Consider the following 25,815-nt stretch of genomic DNA (forward strand, 5'->3'; position numbering starts at 1 on the left):
CCACGAAAGGATTGAAAAGTCGGAAAAAGAGATGCCCAAAAATTGTCATCGTGCATAAATCTAGCCCACGAAAAACCCTTCACAAACTCGAAACACACAGATACAGAGGTCGCGTGGTGGAGAAAAGTGCAACTTAGAAAAAGCAAAATCCTTGCCTCGTTGCCCATCACACGTGTTAGGGCTTCAAATTTCCAAATAATTTCAAGCACCCTACTATTAAAAATGGTGGTCACTTCATGGAAATGACACATAATGGATGATTAATGATTTGAACAACTAGAGTAAAGGAAAATATGAATAAATTAATTCCAATGGACCCCATGAAAGACTAGTGTTTTTGATCTGTAGAAAAGATGATATGAATAGAGAATTAAAATGAATGAAACATGAAAATATAAGAAATACCCATTTCAAAAAATCAAGTTTCCAAGCTCCAGTATAAATATTAGATCTGTGCAATGTGTTTTTGGCTGTAGACCATACAGAAGACCGTAAGAAGGCTGAAAAGCCTGTTATTTCTACCTGCATGAAAGAAGATGTCGACACGGAATGAAAATGTACGCAAATGTCAAATCTGATGAAGACCCATTTTAGAGGTGGATGTTTCCTACCACTACAAAAAAATTCAGATTCGTATCTGAAGTTTAAGGCTGCCGACCAAACAAAAACCCGAAAGATAGCTTAAAGCAAGGTTATTGACTAACTAGTTTGCATATTAATTTCAAAGGGTTTTGTTAATTTTAATGTAAAATGGTGACTTTTCACCCCAAAAGGGGTATGGTGCCCATTCGACCACATATATAAGTGGTTAAAAAATGTAGATATGAGTGAGAGTGACAAGAAATATAATAGACTCTGGCATGATACTGTACTATTTTTTGAACCTTTAATACAATCAGTTGGTTTCCTCCGCATATGTGCTGTGAGTTATTTCATTTTCTATAGGTAGTTGTTTGTGATATTATCTGAAGGAGATAAGGTTATTCGTATTCTTACAGTGAAGTCTATGTTCCTATATAATAAATTTGGATTAAAAAGATCTACTCGTGGATTGTAATTGTTCCTTGTAGTTCTTCCTTGAATGGTCCCTTAAAGTTAGGGTTAAATTCATTCAGGCGGTTTATGATATAAACATCTAGCAAATCTCATAAGAAACAGTAACTGACAGATTTTCCAAAGGGGGTAGGTTTAGAAAACTGTCTCACAAATCATACATTAAGTCCTAGGGAAATATAAGACTCTGTAGCCCAAATAACAGGAAAGACACTGGTCATTCATAAACAACAACTTTTTACCATATCAATTACCTTTACTTTAAAGCAATAGGAATAGTTGAGTAGGATGTATATAGAATCAATTAGCAATAGTGTATACATATAAATTTCAAGTACAAATATCTAATAGCTTTCACAACAACAATTTTTGAACTCATCTAAAAGCCACCTATCCTAGGAACCTATGCCATTCTGAGATAGGGAAGAATTTAGATCAAGATACTCAATCTGCTATAAAAAGCATTAGTCATTGAAAGCCACTAGTGAATAGGTATACCCACCTAGGTCTTGCAGAGCCTAAAGTGAGAGAGTTAGTAACCAAATAGGTTCACTCTATAAGTTGGCCAAGTCAAATTGGAAGGTTTGATCATAGGAGTTGGCATTTCCTTAGAACCCATCCAATCTGTTGATTTGAGATCCAACAACACGCACACACAAGCGCAGGCCAAAATCACAAACGTGTGCGCAAAATGTACGTGCGGAAAAAACCACTGAACTGTCGCCACCATCGCGTGAACTACGGACCAATACTGAGAAAAAAACGACCCATGATTTACAAAAAAACAATTGCCAAACCCTCGCACCGTAAAAAAAATCGTTGCAACTCCAAAAATAGTGCTATAAAAATAGCAAACGAAGGATCTGACGCAGGAAGAGCCCAACATTGCCCAAGCCCGACGTTGCAAACCCTCCATGCGGTAGAAAACACACAAACACTCGACAGGAAAAAACAAACCTCAAAATTCACGAACCGAAAATCCTTTGAAAATATTTCATAAACCCCACGAGCTAGAACAGATCCAATTTCTTCATAATAATTTTTCATAAAAAATCAATCTCAAATTTTTTCCATAAAAGGAAACCCTAGCGATTCATATTTTTTTCATAAAAAAACCTTAACAAAAAATTTTGGAAAAAAGTTCTAGAAAGGGTTCTACAAATTTTTTTAAAAATTGCCATACTCTAAAAAATCCCATCGACTTGCTCTGATACCATGAAAAACAACCGCTCAAATAATCGAGGACGATATCGAATGATTAATTACGAATATACAACCGTATATAAAGGAATTACAAGACAGCGTTCTAAAAAGAACGAACTGTTAATCTAAAGCTTCAACATGGAGCTAAAACGCTTAAAGCGCTAAATAAAGCTAAAAAGCTAACTATGCGTTCTTATAAAAGAAGCAATAGTTGCACTTAAAAAACTAAACAAACTAAAAAGCTAAATGGCCATTAATAAAGAGCTAAATATAATTAAATATTCTAATACCCCCTCACCCACTTGTCATTGTCTCCCTGTCGTCCCCAAACTTAGGTCCTCCATACCCCTATCCCTAATACCCGTCCTCCTGTCGGAAAAGTCCATGGAACTATGGTTTTTTGTTTATTTTTTGTTCTATGTTTGCACTTGCAGTTGTGTTTTAAATTTTCAAAAAGAAACACAATAAGCAGCAATGAGGGTAGTGAGAATAAAAAAGTTGAACTTGAAATCAAACAAAGAACAAGAGGTCATAGAAGTATGACTGCTATTGTGGGTTCTTCAAGGTATGCGAGTGTTGGAGGGAATGTAAGTTCAAATAACCCATTTGAATGCCCTTCTCAACTCCTCAAACAATATGCAAAAGGCCCACTTAATCCCCAAAAAAATCTTTTACAATTCAAAACATGCGTAGAAAAGGCAAGAAAAAAATTAGGGGGGAGTAGAGTATGGCTGTGTCATTTGTGCAAGAAAGACTACAGGGGCAGATATATAAGAGTTTATTCTTATCTTTTGTGGATTAATGGACCAAGGGTAAAATGTTGTGAGAAAATAGCCTTAGCTAAGAAGATCAAGGAAGTAAGTTGCACATGGAAGGGGAAGCAAGAAATAAGGAAATTCAAATGGAGACTATGCAATCTAAAGTGTCATTGGCTGCTGAAACCATAGATGTTGGAAGTAAAAGGTAGAGGATTCTACTTCTACTAACGAAAAGAAAGAATTAATACTGTTGCAAGATTGTTTAATACACAATCATGAGAATCGACCAAGTTTTCCATTGCAATTTTTTTTTGTCAATGCCATTCATGTGGCACATTCTCCCTATTTCAAACAAATGTTCAAAGATATAAAAGTTGTTGGTTTTTCATTTGCCCCCCTACATAACATAAGTTACACACCACACTCCTTGATAGAAAATATTCAAAAGTGAGTGTGTGGACAGAAGAAATAAGGCAAATTTAGATAAGAGACGGATGCTCCATCACATGGATGGGTGAACCAATATCAAACGTCGACCAATCATCAATATCATTGTTGCATGTTCAATAAGCTCTTTTTAACTTAGAACTATTGATTGTTCAAGGAGGAGAAAGGATGCAAACTTCCAATTTCAGATTGTAAAGAATGCCATAGAAGAGGTTGGAGTCTCTAATGTTGTGCAAGTGGTGACCAATTCAACCCATGTATGTAAGTTAGCTGGCTTGATGGTGAAGGGTGCTTACAAGTATTGATTGTAACTAGGAAAGGGGGTTCGGATTGCCTAAAGGCAACATCCGAACCCCTAAAGGGTTGGGTCCCCTTTCAAGGTTAACGTGTAGGGCTGGACCTAAAGAGAGTAGCATGCCCCTAAACAGGGCCTGCCCCATAATGACACGCCACTCCAAAACCATTTTGGCACCAAAGTTAAATTCTAATTAAGGCCGACTTGAAAGTTATCTGCCATATAAATAAAGACCATTTGCCAAGATCAAATCAATCATTTTTATGCAATCAGCGAAATTCTTCTGCTACTTGGTGTGCGAAATTAAGAAGTGAACTGGGCGAACTTATTGAAGAAAGACAAAGCTATTTTGGTGTTCCTAATTTCTGTTAGAGAGTGCATTAAAGAGCAGACTTGGTGCAGACTTGGTGAAATTAGAAGTGCAGATCTGATATGACAAAAGGAGCAGATCTGATAAGAGGTTGAAGGTTCCAGCTAAGTATTGTATTGTTACAATTCAAGAGTGAATGCATAATCTGACCTGTGGGTCTTTAGTGCTGGGTTTTTCCTCCTTGGAGGTTTTCCCAGGGTAATTGTGTTGGTCTCTTGTGCACTTGTTGTCTCTCTTTCATTTACTTGTTTATAGTTTACTTAATATTAGCAAATAATTAAATACTGAAAATCTGATTGTTGGTCTGAGTCACAAAATTAACAAGAAGCACATTTTGTAGACCCCATGTGTTCATGCATTAAACAATGCATTAATTGACATTGGATACTAGACATGCTAGCTAGTTCATTTTGTTAAAGAGGATGTTCGACATACAAAAGCCTCTATAATTAACAATCATAAATTCAAAGTGGAGTAGATAAACTAAGGCCAACACAACTTAAGGAAGAAATGTGAAACAAAAAATCATTAACAATTATTTTCATTCTTTGTATTAGCATTCACTCTGCCATTTGAGTCTTGAATTCTTAATCATTTTTGAAATTTTAAATTTTGTAACTTGTTTGCACTTGCAAATATGTTTGCTCCATCACACCTATTGTGAAAGTCATAAGATATGCTGATACAAACTCTCATAGATTTAGAGAGATTCATAAGACATTTGATGGCATGCTTGGGAAAATAAAGAAAGCCAGTCATACAAGATATCCTAATTGGAATTTTATGAGGAGCATCCCCTTGTGACGTGGCAAAAAAACACCATGAACGCCCCACTTCACATGGCAGCCTATGCTCTAAATCCAAAAAGGTATGAAGTTAGGCCCAAAAGAGTGCATCATGATGAACAGATGAAAGAAGAGCCCATGAAGACCCTTCGAAAAATGTGTATTGATGAAAATTCTTCTATACTTCACACATAGTGGCTAGCCTTTGTCAATCTTCATTGTCCAACCCTTAGGAAACTGAAGGCATGGATGGATAGAGCTACATTAGCTCAAACCAACCTTATTGGATGGTGGATGTCTCAGGGCAAGGATGCACTCTTTCTACTAGATGCTGAAGTATATACTTACTACAGGCCAAGTGCTAGGACAGGCAGCGTGCATTCCAATTTTGCAAGCTCTCCATAAATTGATTAATCATTTCATTTGCAACACCCAAAGTTAGCTTTTCATCTTGGGCCCAACAATAGTCTTGATAAACACAGATCTGTTTCCATTGTTTCCATTTTATCATGTACAGCAACATAATCACTCAAGACCCATTGTTCATTTGCCAATCCAAATTTATGAGCTTGGCATGACTTCAATAGTGCTGGGATTAAATAGCATAAAAGATAATCACAACTTAGCTGCAAAACACATACAGTAAGCTGCTTCACTTTATTGTAGACTCTGAAATCAAGTCTTCCTTCTGCCTCGAGTTTATCAAGACACAATAGATGGCAACAACAAAGAGTGCACATGAGCTTAATAACATAAGCTAAGTCACAAGGTTCGAATTCGAGTTCAATTTCAGCAACAATAAAAATCGGATGAAGTTCGACAAGGCTAAAAAATTCGGAAAAAAATTTGACATTAAATTCGCCTTATACATATAATTTAAATTAATAAAAATAATAGTAAATCCACAAAATTAATAATATATTAAATATTAAATTTTAATTATTAATTCATATTAAAAATAAATAAATAAAATAAAATAATATTAAATTTAAATCTACTAAATGATAATTTAATAATTAAAAAATACATAACATTCAATTTAAATTTATTTAATGTTAACTTTTAATAAAATTTTAAGAAAAATAAAAAATAATAATTAAATTTTTGTAAAGTCAATTATACATATTTAAAATGTTATAAAGCATATAGGAAGAACTAAAGAAAAACTTTAATTAAATAACAAATAGTTAACCTTTCGAAAGGCTTATTACCGCCTACATAAGAAGAAAAAGAAAATACGCAGAAGAAATCCATGTTAAAGAATTGATGTCGTGGTCGAAGAAATGTTGTTGAAGAAATTTGTGCCAAAGAATGCATGGATCGTGGCTTTGACTCTCGTCACATGCTGCGGAAATGCGTAGCTCATCCCTTCGACTCATCACACACCACAAACGAAATGCCTAACAAGGGATTGGACGAGCTACGTGAAAAGGCGGTAGAAGAAATGTGTGCCCTAGCTTTAAAAACCTGTAAAGAAAACCCTACGAAAACGTTTTTCCCAAAATATATTCTAATAAAAATCTAGCTCTTTCTCCATACGAATATAGAAGCAAATTTTTGAAAATTCCATACCTATTTTAAATGTTCGCCGAATTTCGAACTTCAAGCATGAAATTCAGCGAACCCTGTGACTTAGAACATAAGTACTTTGTCTTTTCACAAGGACTTCAAGCATGCCTTTGATTCAGTCTATTGTTGTATGACATACAATAGGACACTCTCCAACCTCACCTAAAACAATTGCTAAATAAAAAAGGGTCTTCCCCTGCCAAAGTGACCAATTTTTCCTTGACTACAGAGGAAGCATATCTGGCATTTTCTACACTGAACAATCCTTCCTATTGATCCTTGAATTCTATGGCAATTTGATCAAAAACTAATAATGTAACTTGTACTGGATGGTATACCTGGGAAGAATCATTTGTATACCTATCTATTGTCCTCCAAGAATCTTCTAGAACAACAACTATTCTTGTTTGGTTTGTAGAAACCTCATCCTGCACTTTTGGCCATAACTTTTCAATGTTGCATGTTAGATCCACTAACAAGTAAACTGCTACCTGCCCAAGGTGAAGACAGCTAATCTCAATTATGGATATTAATTCTGTAAGTTCATGAGAATCCACACCAGTGACATAGTGATCCAAAGCTTGCTTAGAATCTGATCTAGGGGTGTCACTATTGATCCAATGGTAATTTTTGATAGTGTCGTCAACGTAGATGTTACAATCTCATCCCTTGATAATTTCAAAGTCAAACTTTTGCCAACCTCTTGTGCTGCACATGAATGAACCATCTTTGTGAGTAGGCATATAGCTTCAACCTTTCTTTCAGCTATGGACCTCATCACATTTACCATTTGAATAACCTTTTTCAAAACAATTGATGAGAAATCTCTTCAAAACTCACATAGACAACCTCTAGTTGTAGATACATTATTTCCATTGGGAAGACCTTTAGTTTCTGAGTCACAGACATTCCTTGAATAGCCATCAAAATTGATTACACAGCTCTCTCCATGGGAACGCACAAAACTCATTAAGCGTTTCTCTTCTTAGCAGGCAGAATTCTCCAAATCTATTGGAGCGACATCAAAACCTTGATCTTCATCTAGCCTCAAGCTTCCCAAGATGACTATCTCCATTTGGTCTTCGAGAGTGGTGAAGTGATAACTTGGTGAATGCATCCATTTTCCTTCGATGTCCCTATTTGCCTCTTCAAGACCCATCATGTACCGACCAAAAGTTTCCTTCTCATGACTACAATCTAACCCATCAATGAGCTCATCAATCTTGGAGCCAAGGACTTTGAATGTTTCCTAGTCAACTTCTATGTAGTTGGTGTGTATCATCATGGTATTTTCTTCCATGATGATACACATTGTGTAACCCATTTTAGGCGACTTTCTATCACATTACAAATCTTCAACAAGCATCCCATAACCCTATGAGATCTCATCAAGAAGATAAGTCAACATGTTAGTCTCAAGACATAACTCACGCTTGCTCGCAAACAAGCTTAGTTGTTGCTCTATCCATATGTAGAGGATGGAAGATTTACATGCCATAATGGGAGTAGCTCCATCCGATACATAGTTTCCTTGCTCCCACTCCATTACATGTGAATGTCCATGATCCTGAAGAAAGGGATCCAGAGTATAACTTTCATCTCTCCAATTTTGTTAGGTCTTCATGGTAAAATTGTAATTCCTCCTCATGGGGATCAATTTTACTCTAATCATTCTTCACAACATCATGCAAATCATCATTAAATGTCCAATTGCTTCCATACCTGAAAATAGGGTGGATGCTTTTTTGATATCAATTGCAATTATTGACACAATTTCCTTCAACTCGAACTCTTTGCGCCCCACAAATGGAGTCTTTCCCACCTTCACTTCATCGGTCATTTGCTTATAGAGTTCCTCTCGTTCTTGCTCCATGATGTCTTGTAGCTTTGATTTTTCTTCCTACTCTACTATCAATTGCTTTCTTGTCCTCCTTTTGTGATTCTGCCTCTGATGTACCTTTTACTGTTACATGTTCCATCAGCTTGGGCTCTTCTTTCTTTCATTTTATGTTGTCATATAGGCCTCTTTTGTTAAGGTAATTGATCCCAAGTGCCTCCAAGTACTCATCAAAGGGTATACAAGATTTGATATCATCTGAAAGCCTTCGATACTGGTCAACAATTTTGGGAGCCTCAAGTTTGTATAATAACTCTTGAATAAGATCCATGCCCTCTTCCTTTGTAGATCCTCGAGACTCTTTGATTGGGATGCCTCAAGATGTTTGTAATGTCCCCTACCTGATCTATTTTAATATATTAAAATTGATTGATATTTTTCAATTAGTTATTAACAAGTGCTTATCTATTTTCCTCATTAGATGATTAATATCATTATTAATATAGATATCAGACCCTGCTACTACTTCGGTTTTAAGGGAGAAGGGTTTACGTATGTTACCAAAGCGCTTAGAGACCAAATACAATAGGTTCCCTCAAAGTTTACAGATCCAAGCCCTTACCTATCTTGGGTCTATACCCTCAAGGCTTATGGGTCGCTGATCCCCACCCTATCTTGGGACTTAACCTATTCCTTGGATTTAGACTGCCCCTCTTTGGAACATCTTATCCCCATCTTCTTAAATACTGACAGTAATAACATGATTTAGACTATAAGTATACTAACTTCTAATGTATTATGAATATATATGATATTAAGTATGACTGTCATACATATTGCAGTTTATGACAATATTATTACTAGATTCTGCATAACTTTATCAGGCTTCATATACTAACCATACATATTAAGCACATCCCCATGCATACCACCAAGAACACAAATGTTACTGCCTGTAACTTGATAACAATTCTGATCTGATCTGATCAATGGTGATCTTACTAGATGCTTTTGATTCCTTTCCTTTATATCTCTCAATGTGAGGGAGAGGTCACACCTCTTCATCGTGTATACCCTTTGGCAAGAGACACACCCTTTCACCATTAGCACCCTTTGAAAGAGTGCAACTCTTCATTATTTCTGCCCTTTGAAAGGGACACAACCTCTCATAATCAGATCTGCACTTATTATTTAAATCAGATCTGCACTTCTCATTTCCAAATTATTCCCCCTCTCAAATGAGGTTCTCTTCTCCCTTTTATATCTCATCGTGGACTTTTCCTTTCATGTCTTTTGACTTTTCATTAACTTAATTAATTAATCATATTTAATTATATTTAATTATTTAATTTTATATTTTAATTTAATTTTAAATATTTTAATTTTATTATTAATTTTTATTTCAAAGTGGGGACATTACAATGTTAGCCTCACCCTGCAGGCTGGCAGGATCAATGGCTCTGATACCAATGTGATGATCCTAGGATAATGTCTAACCTAGTGACTGATTTATCAACTTCCAGGATTCATATTATCATAGCTAAGATATATGTATGCTTGGATCTAAAAACAATTACTCAGAATTAAACATCAATGAATTCACTATGATCAATGCTCTAGCAATACATTGTTCAGTACAAGAGGCCTTTTGTAATGAATTATGACTGCCACAGCTTACCAAAACTGCAGAAAACCCCTGAATTCAATAACATTTCAGAATTAAAGATAATATCAGCAATAGAAGTGATTATTTCTGAGTTACAGTAAGGTAATAAGGTAAGTGCTGATACCAATATAGAGCCCTTCAATAGATTGTTACAGAAATATCAGAACTGTTAACAAAGTAATGTATTGTTGGGGCTCACATTCATACCAAATGCTATCCTAGGCATGTACACTGTTATGACGCTTGTAGATTTGCATGACAGTTGTCAAAGACGATCCCATGTAGTCCCCTTTCACTCATGCCCATATTTCAATTTGCTCAGATTTCTCTAAATTGCCCCACATCTACTAATCCAAGCTCAGGGTTCATAATATGAACTGTAATAAAAAACATTCACCTGGAATTGTCTTTCTCAATGAAGCGGCTAGCTAAATCAGATCCTTGAGAAATTGGTGGCCTGTAGATGGTGCTTCTAGCCCTGGAGAATCCATGAAAGGATAAACAAATTCACAATCAGCACAAAACAATCCTAGAAATAGGACTGCGAATCAAAGAGTAGGATTTTTATCCTACCTTTGATAATTTCTTCAAAGGTTTTTGTCCTTGCAGGAAAGCTCTTGAATTCAAGCGAACAAAATGTCAAACTGTAAATTGCTACCTCCCAAATGATTAAATAAACCTTACTTTTGTACCTGTTTGTGAAGATATAGGTCAACCCAAGAAAAAACATTATTGTTATTTCAAATTATGACCAGGTCAGCCCAGCCCACAGATTTAATATTTATTATTATTGAAATAATTAATATTATTATTATTAAAATATTAACAATATAATAAATATGGTGTTCATAAACACTTTTTATTTATTTAAATTATAAGCCTCAGTTGGCAGATGTGGGAGGGGCAAAACAAATTAAATAGACTAAAATCCAAGAACATCACAGCCATATATAGGTGCATGCACGAGTATAAAGTGCAGGCTTATAAAAATGAATTCAAGCAAACAAAATGTCATATTGTAAATTGCTCCCTCCCAAATGATCAAATAAACCTTACTTTTGTACCTGTTTGTGAAGAAATAGGTCGGCCCAAGAAAAAACATTATTATTGTTTCAAATTAAGACAGGTCAGCCCACAGATTTAATATTTGTTATATTGAAATAATTAATATTATTATTATTTTAAAAAATAATATAATAAATATGATGTTAATTAACACTTTTTATTTATTCAAATTATAAGTCTCAGCTGGGAGACGTGGGAGGGGCATAACCTAAGTCACAGAGTTCGCCGAACTTCTGGCTTGGAGTTCGAAATTCGGCGAACCCATAAACGCTGCCAAAAAATCGTAAAAATACGCCTAAAGTTCGTCCCGGTTTTCGAAACATTTTTTTGTGGGCGCTTTTTAGGGTTTACGTCATTTTTTTTTAATAAATATTATCGCGCCGCGCGGAATAGGGTTTTTGTTTGTTTTTCCGCTCGCGTTGTGCCTGTGCGTCGCGTGTTCGTGCCTGTGCGTGCCGTGTTCGTGCCTGACCCTGCGTGTTTGTGCCTATGCGTGCCGTGTTCGCACCTGTTGTTGGCGCCTGTGTGTTTGCAGTTTGCACCCTGCGTGTGTTCGCGCCGTGATCTCCACTCGAGCGCCTGTGTGTTCGGGCTGCGTGATCTCCATTCGAGCTGCGTGATCTCCATTCGGGCTGCGGGATCTCCATTCGGGCCTGCGTGTTCAGGTACGCCATTGTTTCTTCCCACCTTTTTTTTATATTTTATAATAATTTATTAGATATTATTAATATTTTATATTTATATAGATTATTATTTATTTATATTTAAATGTTTTTATATTTTATATTTATATAAAGAAATTAAGATGTTTTATATTTATATTAAGATATTTTATATTTATATTAAGATTTTATATTTATATTTAAATGTTTTTATATTTTATATTTCTTAGATATTAAGATATTCTCCAATCTTTTATATAAATGTTTTTATATTTTTATGTTTTATTAGATATTAAGATAAATTTTATATTTTATAATAATATTTGTATTTTAGATAAATTTTATGTTTTCTAATTTATATTTTAAATAGATGTTTTTATATTTTATATGTTTTATATTTTATGTTTTATGTTTTACATAAAAAGATAAAACATGTTTTAGAAGATATATTCAGATTTTATAATAAAAATTGATATATTTTTGTTTTATGCTTATTGAAATATAATTTAATATTACTTTTCCTTTTTAGAGTCAAAAGTAAAAATTTCATATATTTAGTTTTGATGTTTTTTAAATAGAATGTAAATAATTTAAATACTAAATATTGTTTTTCTTTTGAAACATTACAGATTGTAACAAAATGCCTCCTAAAAAATCAGATTCTCTAGTATGGAAATATGTGACACGTGATGGTAATGAGCTCTTTTGTAAGGAATGTAAGAAACCTTTCAAAGGAAGTTTAACAAGGGCAAGAGACCACTTACTTGGAATCAGTGGGGGTAAAGGAGGAGGTGTTAGTGCATGTCCAAAAATGACTGCACAAATGAGAGCTGGTTTAGAAAGAGAACAGTCCTCTTCGATTGTAGGAATGCTCAAGACGACACAAAAAAAACAAAGAATTCAAGAGGATGTGTCCAGGTTCACATCTATCTCTTCCTCTTCCAGTTTACCCAATGCCTCTTCCAGTTTACCTAAGGCCACAGGTGCATCAGGAGAAAGTGGAACACTGAAAAGCTTTTGGAAACCGGTAGAGAAACAACAAGTGGATGATGCATTGGCTGATTTGTTTTATACAAGTGCCATTCCATTCAACGTGGCAAGAAATCCTCATTTCCGTAATGCAATTCAGAAAGTTGCAGAGTTTGGCAAAGGGTACACACCTCCAACTTCAGAGGCTTTCAAAACAACTCTTTTAGAGAGGTCAAAAGATAGAGTGACAGAAAAGTTAGCTGAGGTCAAAGCTTCTTGGAAAGTAACAGGTTGCACCATATTGAGTGATGGATGGTCAGATATATGTCAAAGGCCATTGATTAATGTTTTAGTAGCTTGCCCTGAAGGTGTTGTCTTCTTGAAAGTGATTGACACCATGAACCAGAAGAAAACTTCAGAATATATTTTTCAGATACTAGATGAAGCCATTGTTGAAGTAGGGGTGGAAAATGTGGTTCAGGTGGTTACTGATAGTGCAGCGAATTGTGTGGGTGCTGGGAAGCTGATTGTAGAGAAGTACCCACAGATATATTGGAGCCCATGTGCAGCCCATTGTCTAGATTTGCTACTTCATGACTTGGCAAAATTCCCATGGATACATGAAGCAATCCATAGAGGAAGAGCAGTGGCAAATTTCATTAGAAACCACCGTCTCACATTGAGTCTATACAGGCAACATGCATCTAGGGAGTTGTTGAGGCCTTGTGACACAAGGTTTGCTTCATTTTATATCACTTTGAAAAGAGTGATTGAAGAGAAAGCAGCTTTGAGATTGGTTGTTTGTTCCAATGAGTGGGAAAGTTCAGCACTTTCTAAAAGTGCTAAGGGGAAGAACATAGAGCAAATCATTTTGAGCAGCAACTTTTGGGAGAGTGGAGCAAAAGTTTTGAATATATGTGGACCAATTGTTGATGTTCTTCGTATGGTGGATGGTGACACTCCTTGCCTTGGCATGCTTTATGAAAGCATGGACCGTTGTAAGGAATCTATTCAGCGAGCACTAAATAATGTAGAAGCAGAGTACATGGAGATTTGGGAGACAGTTGATTCCAGATGGAAGATGATGCACACACCTTTGCATGCAGCAGCATGCTATTTGGAGCCTAAGTTATTTCATATTGATAGACAAGCTGATCCTGAAATCATGCCAGGGTTTTATGAAGCCATTAGCAGGTTTGAACAAGATAGAACAATTGCAGGTCTAATTAGAGACCAAAGTTGGAAATACAAGAGAGCAGAGGGGTTGTTTGGAATAGAAGCAGCCCGAGATGATATGACACGAGATGAGGTACCTAGCTATAGATGGTGGATGAGCTATGGAGCACAAAATCCTGAACTACAACGCTTTGCCATTCGAATATTGAGTCAGGGAGCCAGTTCATCAGCTTGTGAGAGGAACTGGAGTTGCTTTGACCACATCCATTCCAAAAAGAGGAACAAGTTGCTGTCCGGAAAGTTGGGAGATCTTGTCTACATTCGGAGCAATTTAAAATTGTTCATGAATAGATCAGCAAATGACTCCACATCTTCTTCACAACAACAAATTTCAGAAGGCATGGTAACTGGAGTTGCAGATGAGCCTGAGGATGACTTTGTGGATGATGAATTGGGCAGTGATACTGATGATTATGATGCTACAGCAGCAACTCAGCCATGTGCTCTTGACGACCTGGAGCTTTTTTGAAGCTCTATAGTCTTGAATTTTGATTATACCTTTTTGACTAAAAACATCTTCGCAGTCTTGATGACTTGTAGGCTTGTAGCTTTTTTGAAGTTCTAAAGTCTCGACGTTTGATTGTATCTTTTTGATTAAAAAAAACTTGACAATCATGATATCACATGTTTCCTATGGTTTATAACTTTATATTAAGAATTTTGCATCTTTCTATAATGATTTTGAATCTATTCTGCAATCTTAACTTTGAGTATATTGATAATTTGTTGGATATATTACTAATTTAAAAAAAAAATTATATAAGGCGAATTTGATGCCGATTTTTTTTTCCGAACTTTTTGCCCTTGCCGAACTTCATCCGAACTCCATAGCTGCCGAACTCGAACTCGAACTCGAACCTTGTGACTTAGGGCATAACAAATAAAATAGACTAAAATCCAAGAACATCGCAGCCATATAAAGGTGCACGCACAAGTATAAAGTGCAGACTTATAAAAATGTCCAACAGGAAAGGGCATTAAAAAGAGAATAAAATCAATTTGTCAAAATTATGGTCCTCTAAGGCAAACATTGACTAAGCGAATTTCTTTTCAACATTTAAGTCAAAAAATGTTCAATGAAGGGTGCATGAGGTAGATAAAAAACACAGTTCATTGAGAGATTTAGACGTCCAAAAACTAAAACGAGTCTTCAATATATAGTAAGTGACAGTTATATTCAACTCAAAACCTTATAAGGTTAAACAAAAAATACAAGCACTTATATTTTTAGAGGGAGACAGCACCCAATTTAGTGGAAGAGTTATTTTCAAATAGACCCTTTGCATATCACTCCTTCACACAAAATCAAGAAGAGTACTCTCAACCTCAATTCTTCTACACCTGCAAACTCCAATTAATATTTACTCAAAGAGCCATTTGAAAGTTTTCCAAGGATTTGAAAATGTGTATTTGCAAAGTGCTCTAGGGTTTCTAAAAACATTCAAGTTGGCAAGATACAACAAAATCCATGGAAAAGAGAGTTTCAAATCCAGGTCCGTGATTGACAAATTGTCAAGAGTTTCATCAAATGATTTGCTAAACTTCATTAGAATAGAGGAAAGCATCGGTTGAATCAAACCATTCAAAGCATCATCAAAATCATTCATAGTGGCCTTCCAAATAAGTCTGTTTTTAACCCATGCTGAAAATAGCTCATCTCCATTTTCTGAAGAGAAGAGCAATATTTCAAGTTTTCTATTTTTAGACAGAGCCCGCTATTTATAGCTTTCTGCTATTATTTAGCATCCTATTTATGGCCAAGAGTCAGTTATTGTTCATCTATCTCATCATGTGAGAGACATCACCACTAAAGACAAATTGTAACAATTTTAATTGTTAATTCAACTGGCAATTGTATGTCGTAATATTTGAATTAGTAGACAAGATAATTTGTAATGTCTACAGACTCTACACATTACACAAGCAATTGTCGTTAGGGTAGAGGTATTGTTACTTTAACTCATTTATTCTCATTCAATTGTTCATAAAATTAGCATAAATTAGTGTCTTTTATGCACTTAATTTTATCAATGGTAATTCTCACGTTTGCATATAGTTGGAGTTGTTATTTATAAATTATTCAGCATTATTGTTACATAAAATTTGTTATTCACTCATTGGCATTTCTTACACCTATCTTGCTTATGAATATTGATTGAGATGTCTTCTTATGTGTGCTAAGGGTTAAACTCCTTTGACGCATTTTAAAGGTTTGTATTGTGAGTTAGCTCAAAAGTGAAGATTGTGTCTTTACATCGAGTCCTGCATTTAACTTACCACAGGGTTTGTGTTTATGTGTTTTAACCTATTCAAACATGTATGTGTACTTGCATTGTTCAGTTTTTGCATTAGCTGAACAACATAAGCATCTAGTCTCAGGATTTATTTTTAGTCAAAAAGAATAAAATCCTTTGACTTGTTAAAGAGTTTCTCAAACTTCTACACTAGGCAATTCCAAAACGATCACATTTAAATTTATTCAGCCTAAACATGAAATCACCCCCAAAAAACACTTTAAAGTTTGTAAACATGCAAGTAGATATTTTACAACTTAAATTAGTTTTTAATTTAGACGGATACTACACGCGTGTCATTTCATGATGATCTTATTTATTGCTCAAGTTTATATACATTCTCCATTCTCCATCCTTCTTTGTGGTCAACACTACTAATATTGCACATGGGATCAAAGTTTTACTAGTGAAGCCTCTAACAAATCTTGGACTTATTGAATTTTCACTTATGGTGGAAGTGAACACAATTCTATGTGGAGCTTTATTTAGCAAACTAACTTCTGCAGTTAAATTCATATTCTGAGAAATCTTTCTGGCAATCCAATTGGTGACTCACCAAAAATGGTATCATTATATTCTTTAAACAAATTTTCCACTCCCTTCACATCTATGGATCTTATCTACTTCATCTAAATATCTACCAATTATGTTTGATCAAAAGGTATGTTTTCTGTTTGTATTGTGTCAAAGGCATGTTCTCTGTTTGTAGTGTTAGTGTTGTAATAGGTGTAAGTTGTAACTATATTAGTGCTAGAACTAAAGGTTATAAACTTATTTCATTACCTTGATTCTTGTATTTGTAATGTAATATTATTTGTTAGTAAGATAGTTTACATACTTTGCAAGTTGCCAAGTACTCACATTGTTTTCGCTCGTGAGCAAAGTTACATGGACACGGATATGGATACAAATACGGATATGGTATCGGATACGGATACAGCCATTTTTTAAGACCCCCAATATGGATACGGCTGGATACGACATTCATAAAAAACACATACACATATACTTAACACAATTTCTAAGTTATTAGAGGAGATTTTCATTACTCTAAAAGCAATATAGACACATAATTGCTACATAAATAATTATAAGTTGATTTAACAATTTACAATATGCAAAAATAGTGGAGTTGCATGGGAAGATAACCCAAAACACGGGTCACTGAAATAGAAAAACATTTCATTTGTCTTTCTCAATTTGTGTAGGTTTTGTTTATACCAATTTTCTTTTTTAAATTGGATGAATGAAGTTTTATTTTAAATTAAATTTAGGGAGATTTACGTCAATTTTTTTTTAAAAATCACATAGTATTTGGTATGAAATCAAGGTTTTTTGGACATGCGTGGGTACAGTATCCAATGTATATCCGAGCTGTATTGGATATGCATCTGTTTTGGATATGGGGATACGTGCACCCAAGGAGAGACATAGGAGTTTCCGGCTACTCTGCTCATGAGTTTTGGCGAAATTTACTTGCTACATTTTTTTTTAAAAACTCGCTGAATTTTTGGAGAGTACCCACCAAAAAATCAGCAAGTTTTTTCCATTTAACTCCCAGCACCAGCAACATTTCAAAACTGAGGGGAAAAACATAGGTTAGACACTGGAAAAAATCTATTTTTTTGGCATTCCAAACATTTCCTTTTGCCTTTTAAAAAATATGAAACTGGTGTGCGCAATGAAGGTTTGTGTGGTTTTGAAGGTCTTCATTTGGGTTTGCTGGTGGGGGCTGCACCCCTCAACTCTGCCGGGGGCACTGCCCCCAGACCCTTGCAAGAGATGCCACCACTTAACCACACTCCCACCAGACTCATTTAATACATTTTGTAGCTATATTTTGCATTAAAAAAAATAAAAAATTAATTGTTTTTAAGTTGTTGATTTTTTCCAAGTACTCTCCAAGTTGAAAATGTTTGGCTTGTCGACTACTCTCCGAGTTCAAGTTTGCGACATATGGTTAGTAATATGTTATAAATATTGTAGGCTGGGCAATTAATGTTAGGCAATTAGGTTGTTGCTCTCCACAATGTGAAAGAATGTAATGAGTAACCCATATAAATTACTATTCTTTGTTCATTTATTTCATTTATAGTGTATGCATTCTATCCTACAAGGGTTCAGAGCAACTGAATATGGTTTGCCAAGAGCTAGCAGAATTAGGGAGTTCTGAGAAAGATTATAATTTTGGTCACTTATTCTAGTGAAACTGTACCATATTTAAGTTGCTATTGAATCTTCCTCTCCTCTTGTCAATTTTTGCAAGAACAGGGATAACAATAAAATCCCCTCTTTAGTCAAATAACACAGATCTGGGCACAAAATATTGTCTTTCATTTGCAGGCTTTAAGCATAAAATCTTATGCAGGCACAAAAAGTAAACTTGGCGGAGCAATTTAAAAAGATTTGCAAGGATTTAAAATATTTATAACGATTTATTTGAATTTGCAAGAGAAAGAGCTTTCGAAATTATGTACATATTGCCAAGGAGTGTACAAACATGGTGGCACTTACAATTAGGTTGAACTTTGCAGTTTCACTCAAGTGTTATCCTTGTTGTTCCTCATATGCCTATCATGTGTTAGAAGTTGCAAAAGTCTCAAAAGTACTAAGCATGGAGTATTTTATATTTGCATTTATAAGGGTTTTGTTTTTATCAGAACTTCGGAGTTTCCCTTCTTTGTATCCCTTTAAGAGTTTCCCTTTTTGGTATGCCTTTCCTCCCAACTCCATCTTGTTTCTTTGTCCTTGGAGATATCAAACTCTCCCATCCAGGAAAACCTTTCATCTATTCCTTGCCTTCATCCCTTTGCCCTGTAAAAACATCAAAGTTTATCTTCCTAGCATCCCTTCTCTCCTTTCTGCACCTTTTCCCTTGCCTGTTTTCATGTTTTGGTCTTTTTCTTACCAACATGCCTTTCATCTAAATATCAACTTCCCAATCATTCACACTAAGTTACTTTATGGAGCCAAAGTTTCAGTCATCCCTTCACTTGCATACCTATTCCTTTGTATCTCCAATCCCCAAATACCAAAAACTTCATGTCTTCTTGAAATAGGAGATACAAGGATACCCTTATCTATTTGCTTTGAGCATGAAGTATGCCATTCACTTGTTTCCGAATCCTCAATAGCGGTGTGGATTATGAGGTATCCCCAACCCACAATCCCTGAAACTCCAAAACTCCAACGTTCTGCACTATTCATTCCCATCTACCTCCCTGCATGACTCGAAGCACCATTAATGACCAAAATTAACACTGCAACTTCTCCAAAAGGGTTTTTCTCACCCGTGAACAGTTTCCATCTTAAGAGCACGAATTCAAATGTACTTTCAGCATGGAGGATGAAAAACAGCATGCTGCTTCTAATGCAATGCTTGTGTTTATGGCATGAATGATTTTCACATAGGCTCCAAGACACAATTTCAGCGAATTTTGCAAGATCTCAATTTGTTCTACACATACCATTAATGATATCTGATCCTGACTCAATTTTCCCCATGGACTCAGATGAAAGACCATATGATATAAATACAAGTTTTTCATTCATTCAAAGGGTTTGTCATTGAACCAATTTTTTGGTCTGAAAATGCTTGCAGTCGGTTTAGGGCATCAAACATTGCCAATCTAAGCTACAAATGAAGGCATACATTTTGTGAATTGTAGGAAGGTTATTGTAAAGCACATCTGCTTGTAATGTTAAGTCTTCATGGAGATTTGCAATGATTCAAAGAAATAAATGGTCGTAGCTATGTATTTTCTCGTGCCACATTTGCTGGTTTGATTGTAATGAGGGTTTGATGTATGTGTGATAGCATCTAATATATTAAAGATGCTTTGTAATGGTCATTCCTTTGCTGCATATGGAATACTACAATTCTGAGATGAATTCTTAAGTGTGTCCAATCTGTATGGTGTAATATTTAATTTGTATGTAAATGTAATCTAGTTTTGTTGATATTTTGCTAGATGTATTTCCTCTCTTTTTGTTGTTCATGAATTTGTTGCCCAACGGAGTAGGCACCAGTCCGTATTGGTGCAAAATCAAACAGTCTGAAAAAGAAATTGAATGAATGATTCAATAATCGGATAATTATATTGAACAATATTTACACATATATATAGACGTTACAAGACGATGTTCTATAATTAGAACATAACGTTAAAGTAAAAGACTAAAGAGCTAAACGCTAAATTAAGTGTAGTATCCCTGCCCTAATCAAATTCTAATCTCAGTTTGACCTTGGTTAGTTTATCATGTTATAATGTTATAGTCATATGTTTTGGTTATTGTGCGTACCTGTTAATGTGGTTTTCGCATCAATTCGTATGTAAGTTTATTAATTCTCCTAATTCATGTTATTAATCTCGGGCTAACACTTTTATTATATATATGTGTATGCATGTATGACTCTTGGTTGCAGGAGATCCTGGGTTCGCAGGTTTGAGTGCTCCTCATTGACCCTTAGAAATTGGATTAGGTGGTCGTAAGACCCTCGTATGACCCTACTCGTGCTCAAGTGAGCGTCGTTAGTCATCCGTCAGTGTCCCCTTTGGTTGGGTATGCAGGTCGTCTATTTGTTTGGCCTTCTTGGGTTGCGTGTTTTGTGTGTGGTTAAATTAAGTATTTAATTTTATTAAATGTGTGTTTACACATTGTAATTAAGGGACTAAATTTAAAAGGTTCCCTTTTATGCGATTAATCATTAATTAGAATTGCTCAATTTAAGTTGGTAGCAAGTTCGATTAAATGGTTAATCTTAATGATGAATTTATTCAGTTTATGTTCTTTTCAAATGAAAGATTAAATTTATTTGAAATAGAATTAATTTAATCGATTTGGCATTTTGAAAATAGAAAGGTTGATTTCAATTATTTAAGAAAATCAATTTTAATTAGAAAAACAAGTTTAATATATATTTGATATAGTTTGAAAGAATTATTTTTGGAATTTTATTTTAAATGAAAATATTTTAAATCCAAAAATGAATTTTTATTCAAACTTTTCCCATTTAACCTAAGTTTTGGAAAAATATTGGGAGGATTATTTTGGAGAGTATTTTGAAAAAAAAAAAAAAAATTGGGAATGAAAATTTGGGGATTTTGCAAAAGGAAGGATTTCTTGAGCTTGCATGTTGGGCTCTTCATCAAAATCTCTTTCAGGATTGCTGAATCAAGTAGGTCTCTGGTTTATTTCGTTGGCTTCTTTGTTTAAAAGAAGTTGTTTTGGATTTTGTAGAAATATGTTTGTGAAGATTAAAAATCTCATCTATTTGGGGAAAATGAGAGTTGTAATTATATCTCCAATCCAAACCCTCCTTGTCTTCTTTTACAGCCTCAAGTTTAGATTTTGGTTGCTCAGGTTGTTTTAAAATCAAAATTTGGGAGTTGGCTGTTTACAATAAGATTTCTTTTAAATCCCAAACATATGGTACTCAAATTCAATTTTAAATGAGATCTTTGTTGTGCTTGGTAGATTGGAGATGGAAGAATGATTGAAAAATATGTATACGTTGATCTTTTGTTAATTCTAGAAAATATTTCCAGAGTTTGTTCTCGGAAAATTTCTGAGTATTGTCTTTTTAAAAAAATAAAAATAAATAAAAGATTTATTTTGCTGGGTCTATGAACACCCAGAGATTGGGTACTGTATTTATTAGTTTTAATAAATTAAAAATATATATATATTAAACAGCGTTATATTGGGGCTTTGAGGGGAGAGCCATGGTCTCGACCCATGGCTGGGGAGAGTTGTGGCTTCCCCAAGCCATGGGGAGAGCCATGGCGTGGAGACCATGGCATGGTCTCCACACAGTCGTGGTTGTGGGGATATAAAATACAAAACAATATATATATATATATATATATATATATATATATATATATATATATATATTGTTTTGTATTTTTTTTTATATGCTTGCAGGAAGTATCTTATTTGGGAAAAGGATAAAATAATATATTTTATTTGGAAAATTTTGAAAATAAAATATATATATTATTTGGTAAATTTTAAATAATATATTATTCAAGAATATATTATTTGAGAAATTAAATGATAATAGGTTATCTGGAAATTTTAGAAATGAAAAAAAATAATAATTGAGTAATTGGAAAATGGAATATTATATCATTGGGTATTTTGGAAATTTAAATGATATATTATTGGAAATATTGGAAATTAAATAATGTATTATTTGGAAATATTGGGAATTAATTAATGTATCGTTTGGAAAATTGGTAAGTAAATGATATTTTCATTTAGTAAAATAAATTGTTTAATTTATATTTTTCTCTGTATTGGGAAATAGGCAAAATTGTACTATTGCAATTGTGGTATTGAATTTATCTTGTAATGGTGATTTTTCTGTTATTGTATTTTGAAAACTTAGATCCTTTAAAAAACTGGATCGATTGTTGTGTGTAAACAATAGGAAAGAACATTGTCTTTTCCAATCTATGCCTATGCATGCTTAATTTTTTGTATTCGCATTTGCTTAAGAAATGCCAAGTCTTTGATTTTGTTTGTTGGACATTGTCATATGATTGATTTGGGTACCTGCTTATGTCCTTGATCTCGAGTTTTGACTGTTTTCATGTGATGGTGTTGTATCTGGTCATGTCCTTTATGCGGGTGTCGAATGTTGATTCATGGTTGACCATAGTTGGCCAAGTCTCTAGCTAGAGTACCGCCAGTCAGTGCACCTCGTATGAAGTCTTGTTTGACCAAGTGAATATTCCTACCGTTTTGAACTTCGTAAGCTTGTCCTGGTGTATACCTGGGTTTTAGGAGTTCATTGGTTTATGGTCTAGTGTCATTTGGGAAAGTGGCTTTTGATTGGGGGCCGCGCCCAAAGTGGTTGTTGGATAACCCATCGAAAGTGTGTCTAAATAAGTGATAACCTAATAGCATATTAGAGAGTTTAGTTATTGAAAACACTAAGTTAATTATGCCTCACGTATGGGATGAGTGCTAGTATAGACTCGGCATGCAGTGAGAAGGTCTGAAATGGCAAACCATCAACCTTGTCTTCACGAAAGGATGTGTGGGTCCACATGAGGCTTGGATAGGTCGGAGGTTCGGAATAGGTTGTCAGGTTAACCCAGTGGATGGGGCCGAAACCTATGAAGACTTGCCATAGTAACCATATCAGGTTATGTGATGACACTTGTCCCTTATGTTTGCTAGTGTGTTGTGTCGTCTTTGATAGAAGCAATGTTGAGGAGTCGTCATGTTGTTTGTGCCCTTGTGAAAAACTGATATTCATGTTAGACCATGGTTTTCTTATGATGGGTTGCGAAGATTTAGTTTTGCGGATGCTCCAGTTGATCTTGTATTTGCTTCTTATCATGTTCAATTGGATCCTTTCCTATTCAGGGATCATTCATGTATTTATTTGACCGATGTGGTCGTATGTATTATTGGTTTATGTACGCCTTGATGGCGGGATTGTAAATGAGGTGACTTTATGTATTCTACATTATTTTTATTATCAGAGGAGTCTTGCAGTTGAGTAGACCCGGAGACGTAGCCCACTAGCGGTGAACTCCGATATCATTTCGGTGTTATGTGATGTTATGTTCTTATGTTTCCTTTTTAATTTAGCATGTATGGATGGCATTATGTTAGAATGTATAATGTGGATTAGATGAAGTTAATCTTAAATGCATGTAGATAGTCATCTTATTAAATGCAGTAATTTGGATCATGAAAGAATGTAGTTTTGAATAATAGAATGTATTCAATTATTGATAATGCAATTAAGTATGCATGGAAAGTATTAATTAGTTTATGATGAAATCAAAGTACGTTATGAAATTAGATGCATGACTTATGTTTTAATGAAAAGTTTGAACGTAATGTATGGTTAAATTTTATTGGTTGAACTCAATCATGTTATCTATACTTTTCACCTTTATGGATAAACCTTATCAGGTTATCTATATTTTTATCTTACCAAAAGAATTTATCCTTGTTTAAGTATTATCTTGTCATTAAGTCAATCAGCTTAATTGAATTAATTAGCGTGAGTTGAGTTAAATGTTGAATTAAGTAATCACGTTGGGAAACTCTTTAGGTGTTATTTAAGTCTTCCACTATGGTATCTGAACTTTAATAACTCATTGTATCATTGTGTTGTGTTTAATTTTTATTTTTTAAATATTTGCACTCTATTCTTGTGTTTTAGCTTAATCCCTTCAGGGTTTCCTAGCGGGGCATTACATTAAGCGTGAAAGCTAAATTAAGCTTAAAAGCTAATTACATAAAAAAAGTAAATGACCATTAACCAAAGAACTAAAAATAGGTGACTAACATAGATTTAAATATTCTAATACCCTCCCTTAATGGTCATGCTATCTATCACACCAAGTTGCCCTCTAAATTTGAGAAACTTTGTCGAGCTCAAGGACTTGGTGAGGATATCTGCAGTCTGATCTTCTGTAGGAATGCACTGCAGTATCACTGATCCATCTTCAACATGCTAGCGGATGAAATGACAATGAAGCTCCGCATGCTTTGTCTGCTCATGGAAGACTAGATTTTTGGCTAATTTTAGAACCCCTTGATTATCATAAAACAAGGGAGTAGGTCTTGGTTGAGACATTTGCATGTCTGCAAGCATCCTACGTAGCCAAATTGCTTCACATGTTGCCTTAACAGTTCCCCGATACTCTGCTTCGGTCGAGGAAAGAGCTATTGCATGTTGCTTCTTGCTAGTCCATGTGACTGCACTCGTATCCAAGCTGAAAACATACCCAGAAGTTGACTTTTTGTCATCAACACAACCTGCCCAATCTGAGTTTGTGAAACCAACCAGCCTAGGATCTTTGCTTCTGCTGTACAGACACGCTTCACTGCAACCCAATGTTCAACTTTTGGGGCTGACATAAAGCGAGAAATATGGGTCACAGCATAACTGATGTCAGGTCTAGTGGCGGTGAGATAGATGAGGCTGCCCACTAGTTGCTTGAATGAAGACTCATCCACTACAATGAATCTGGTTTAACTTGAGCCCTATCTCCATAGGTGTAGATGCAAGTTTACAATCTTGCATTCGAAATTTATCTAGTAGGCTCTTGGCGTATAGTCAAATGAATATGTGGCTATCAGTCTGCCAAACCTCTACACCGAGACAATAATGGAGAAGTCCCGAATCTGTCATATCAAAATGCTGACACAAATTCTGTTTGACCTGCATGATCAGATGTGCTGCATTGCCAGTAATGATGAAAAAATCAACATAGACTACCAGAAATAGAATATCATCACTAGTATGTTTGACATACAAATTGGGATCTGAAGGACTCCTCTAAAAGCCTTGATCAATCAAGTACTTATCAATTTTTGATGTACCATGCACGAGGAGCCTGTTTGAGGCCATAGAGTGCTTTGACTAGTCTACATACCTGGTGTTCCTTACCGGCAACCTTAAAACATGGAGGTTGCGTCATGTAGACTTCTTCCTGCAAATCACCATTGAGAAAGGCACTCTTGACATCCATTTGATGGACTTTCCATCCAAATTGAGCTGAGAGAGCGAGGACAAGCCTAATGGTACTCATCTTGGTTGTGGGAGCAAATGTCTCCTCATAGTCGATGCCC

General features: G+C 35.0%; 2 protein-coding genes across 11 annotated transcripts in view; one reads left to right on the top strand and one right to left on the bottom strand.

The window, feature by feature from the left end:
• The window catches only part of LOC131045101 (uncharacterized), a 197,239-nt gene that overhangs the window by 64,177 nt on the left and 107,247 nt on the right, over window positions 1-25,815 (bottom strand). The window contains exon 5 of one of the 10 annotated variants that reach the window (XM_057978634.2): window positions 10,443-10,461. The exons of the other annotated variants lie outside the window; for them this stretch is intronic. The gene's annotated coding sequence lies outside the window, so the exon portion shown is untranslated. Of the gene's footprint in view, window positions 1-10,442; window positions 10,462-25,815 lie in introns of those variants that run through there. 10 annotated transcript variants of the gene reach the window in all.
• LOC131045108 (uncharacterized) lies at window positions 12,351-14,384 on the top strand. The gene is made up of 4 exons (XM_059217492.1): window positions 12,351-12,969; window positions 13,066-13,613; window positions 13,695-14,088; window positions 14,212-14,384. The coding sequence occupies exons 1-4, from the start codon at window positions 12,351-12,353 to the stop codon at window positions 14,382-14,384; spliced, it is 1,734 nt and encodes a 577-aa protein (XP_059073475.1).

This window comes from Cryptomeria japonica, chromosome 3 (genome assembly GCF_030272615.1).
Source record: "Cryptomeria japonica chromosome 3, Sugi_1.0, whole genome shotgun sequence".
NCBI lineage: Eukaryota > Viridiplantae > Streptophyta > Pinopsida > Cupressales > Cupressaceae > Cryptomeria > Cryptomeria japonica.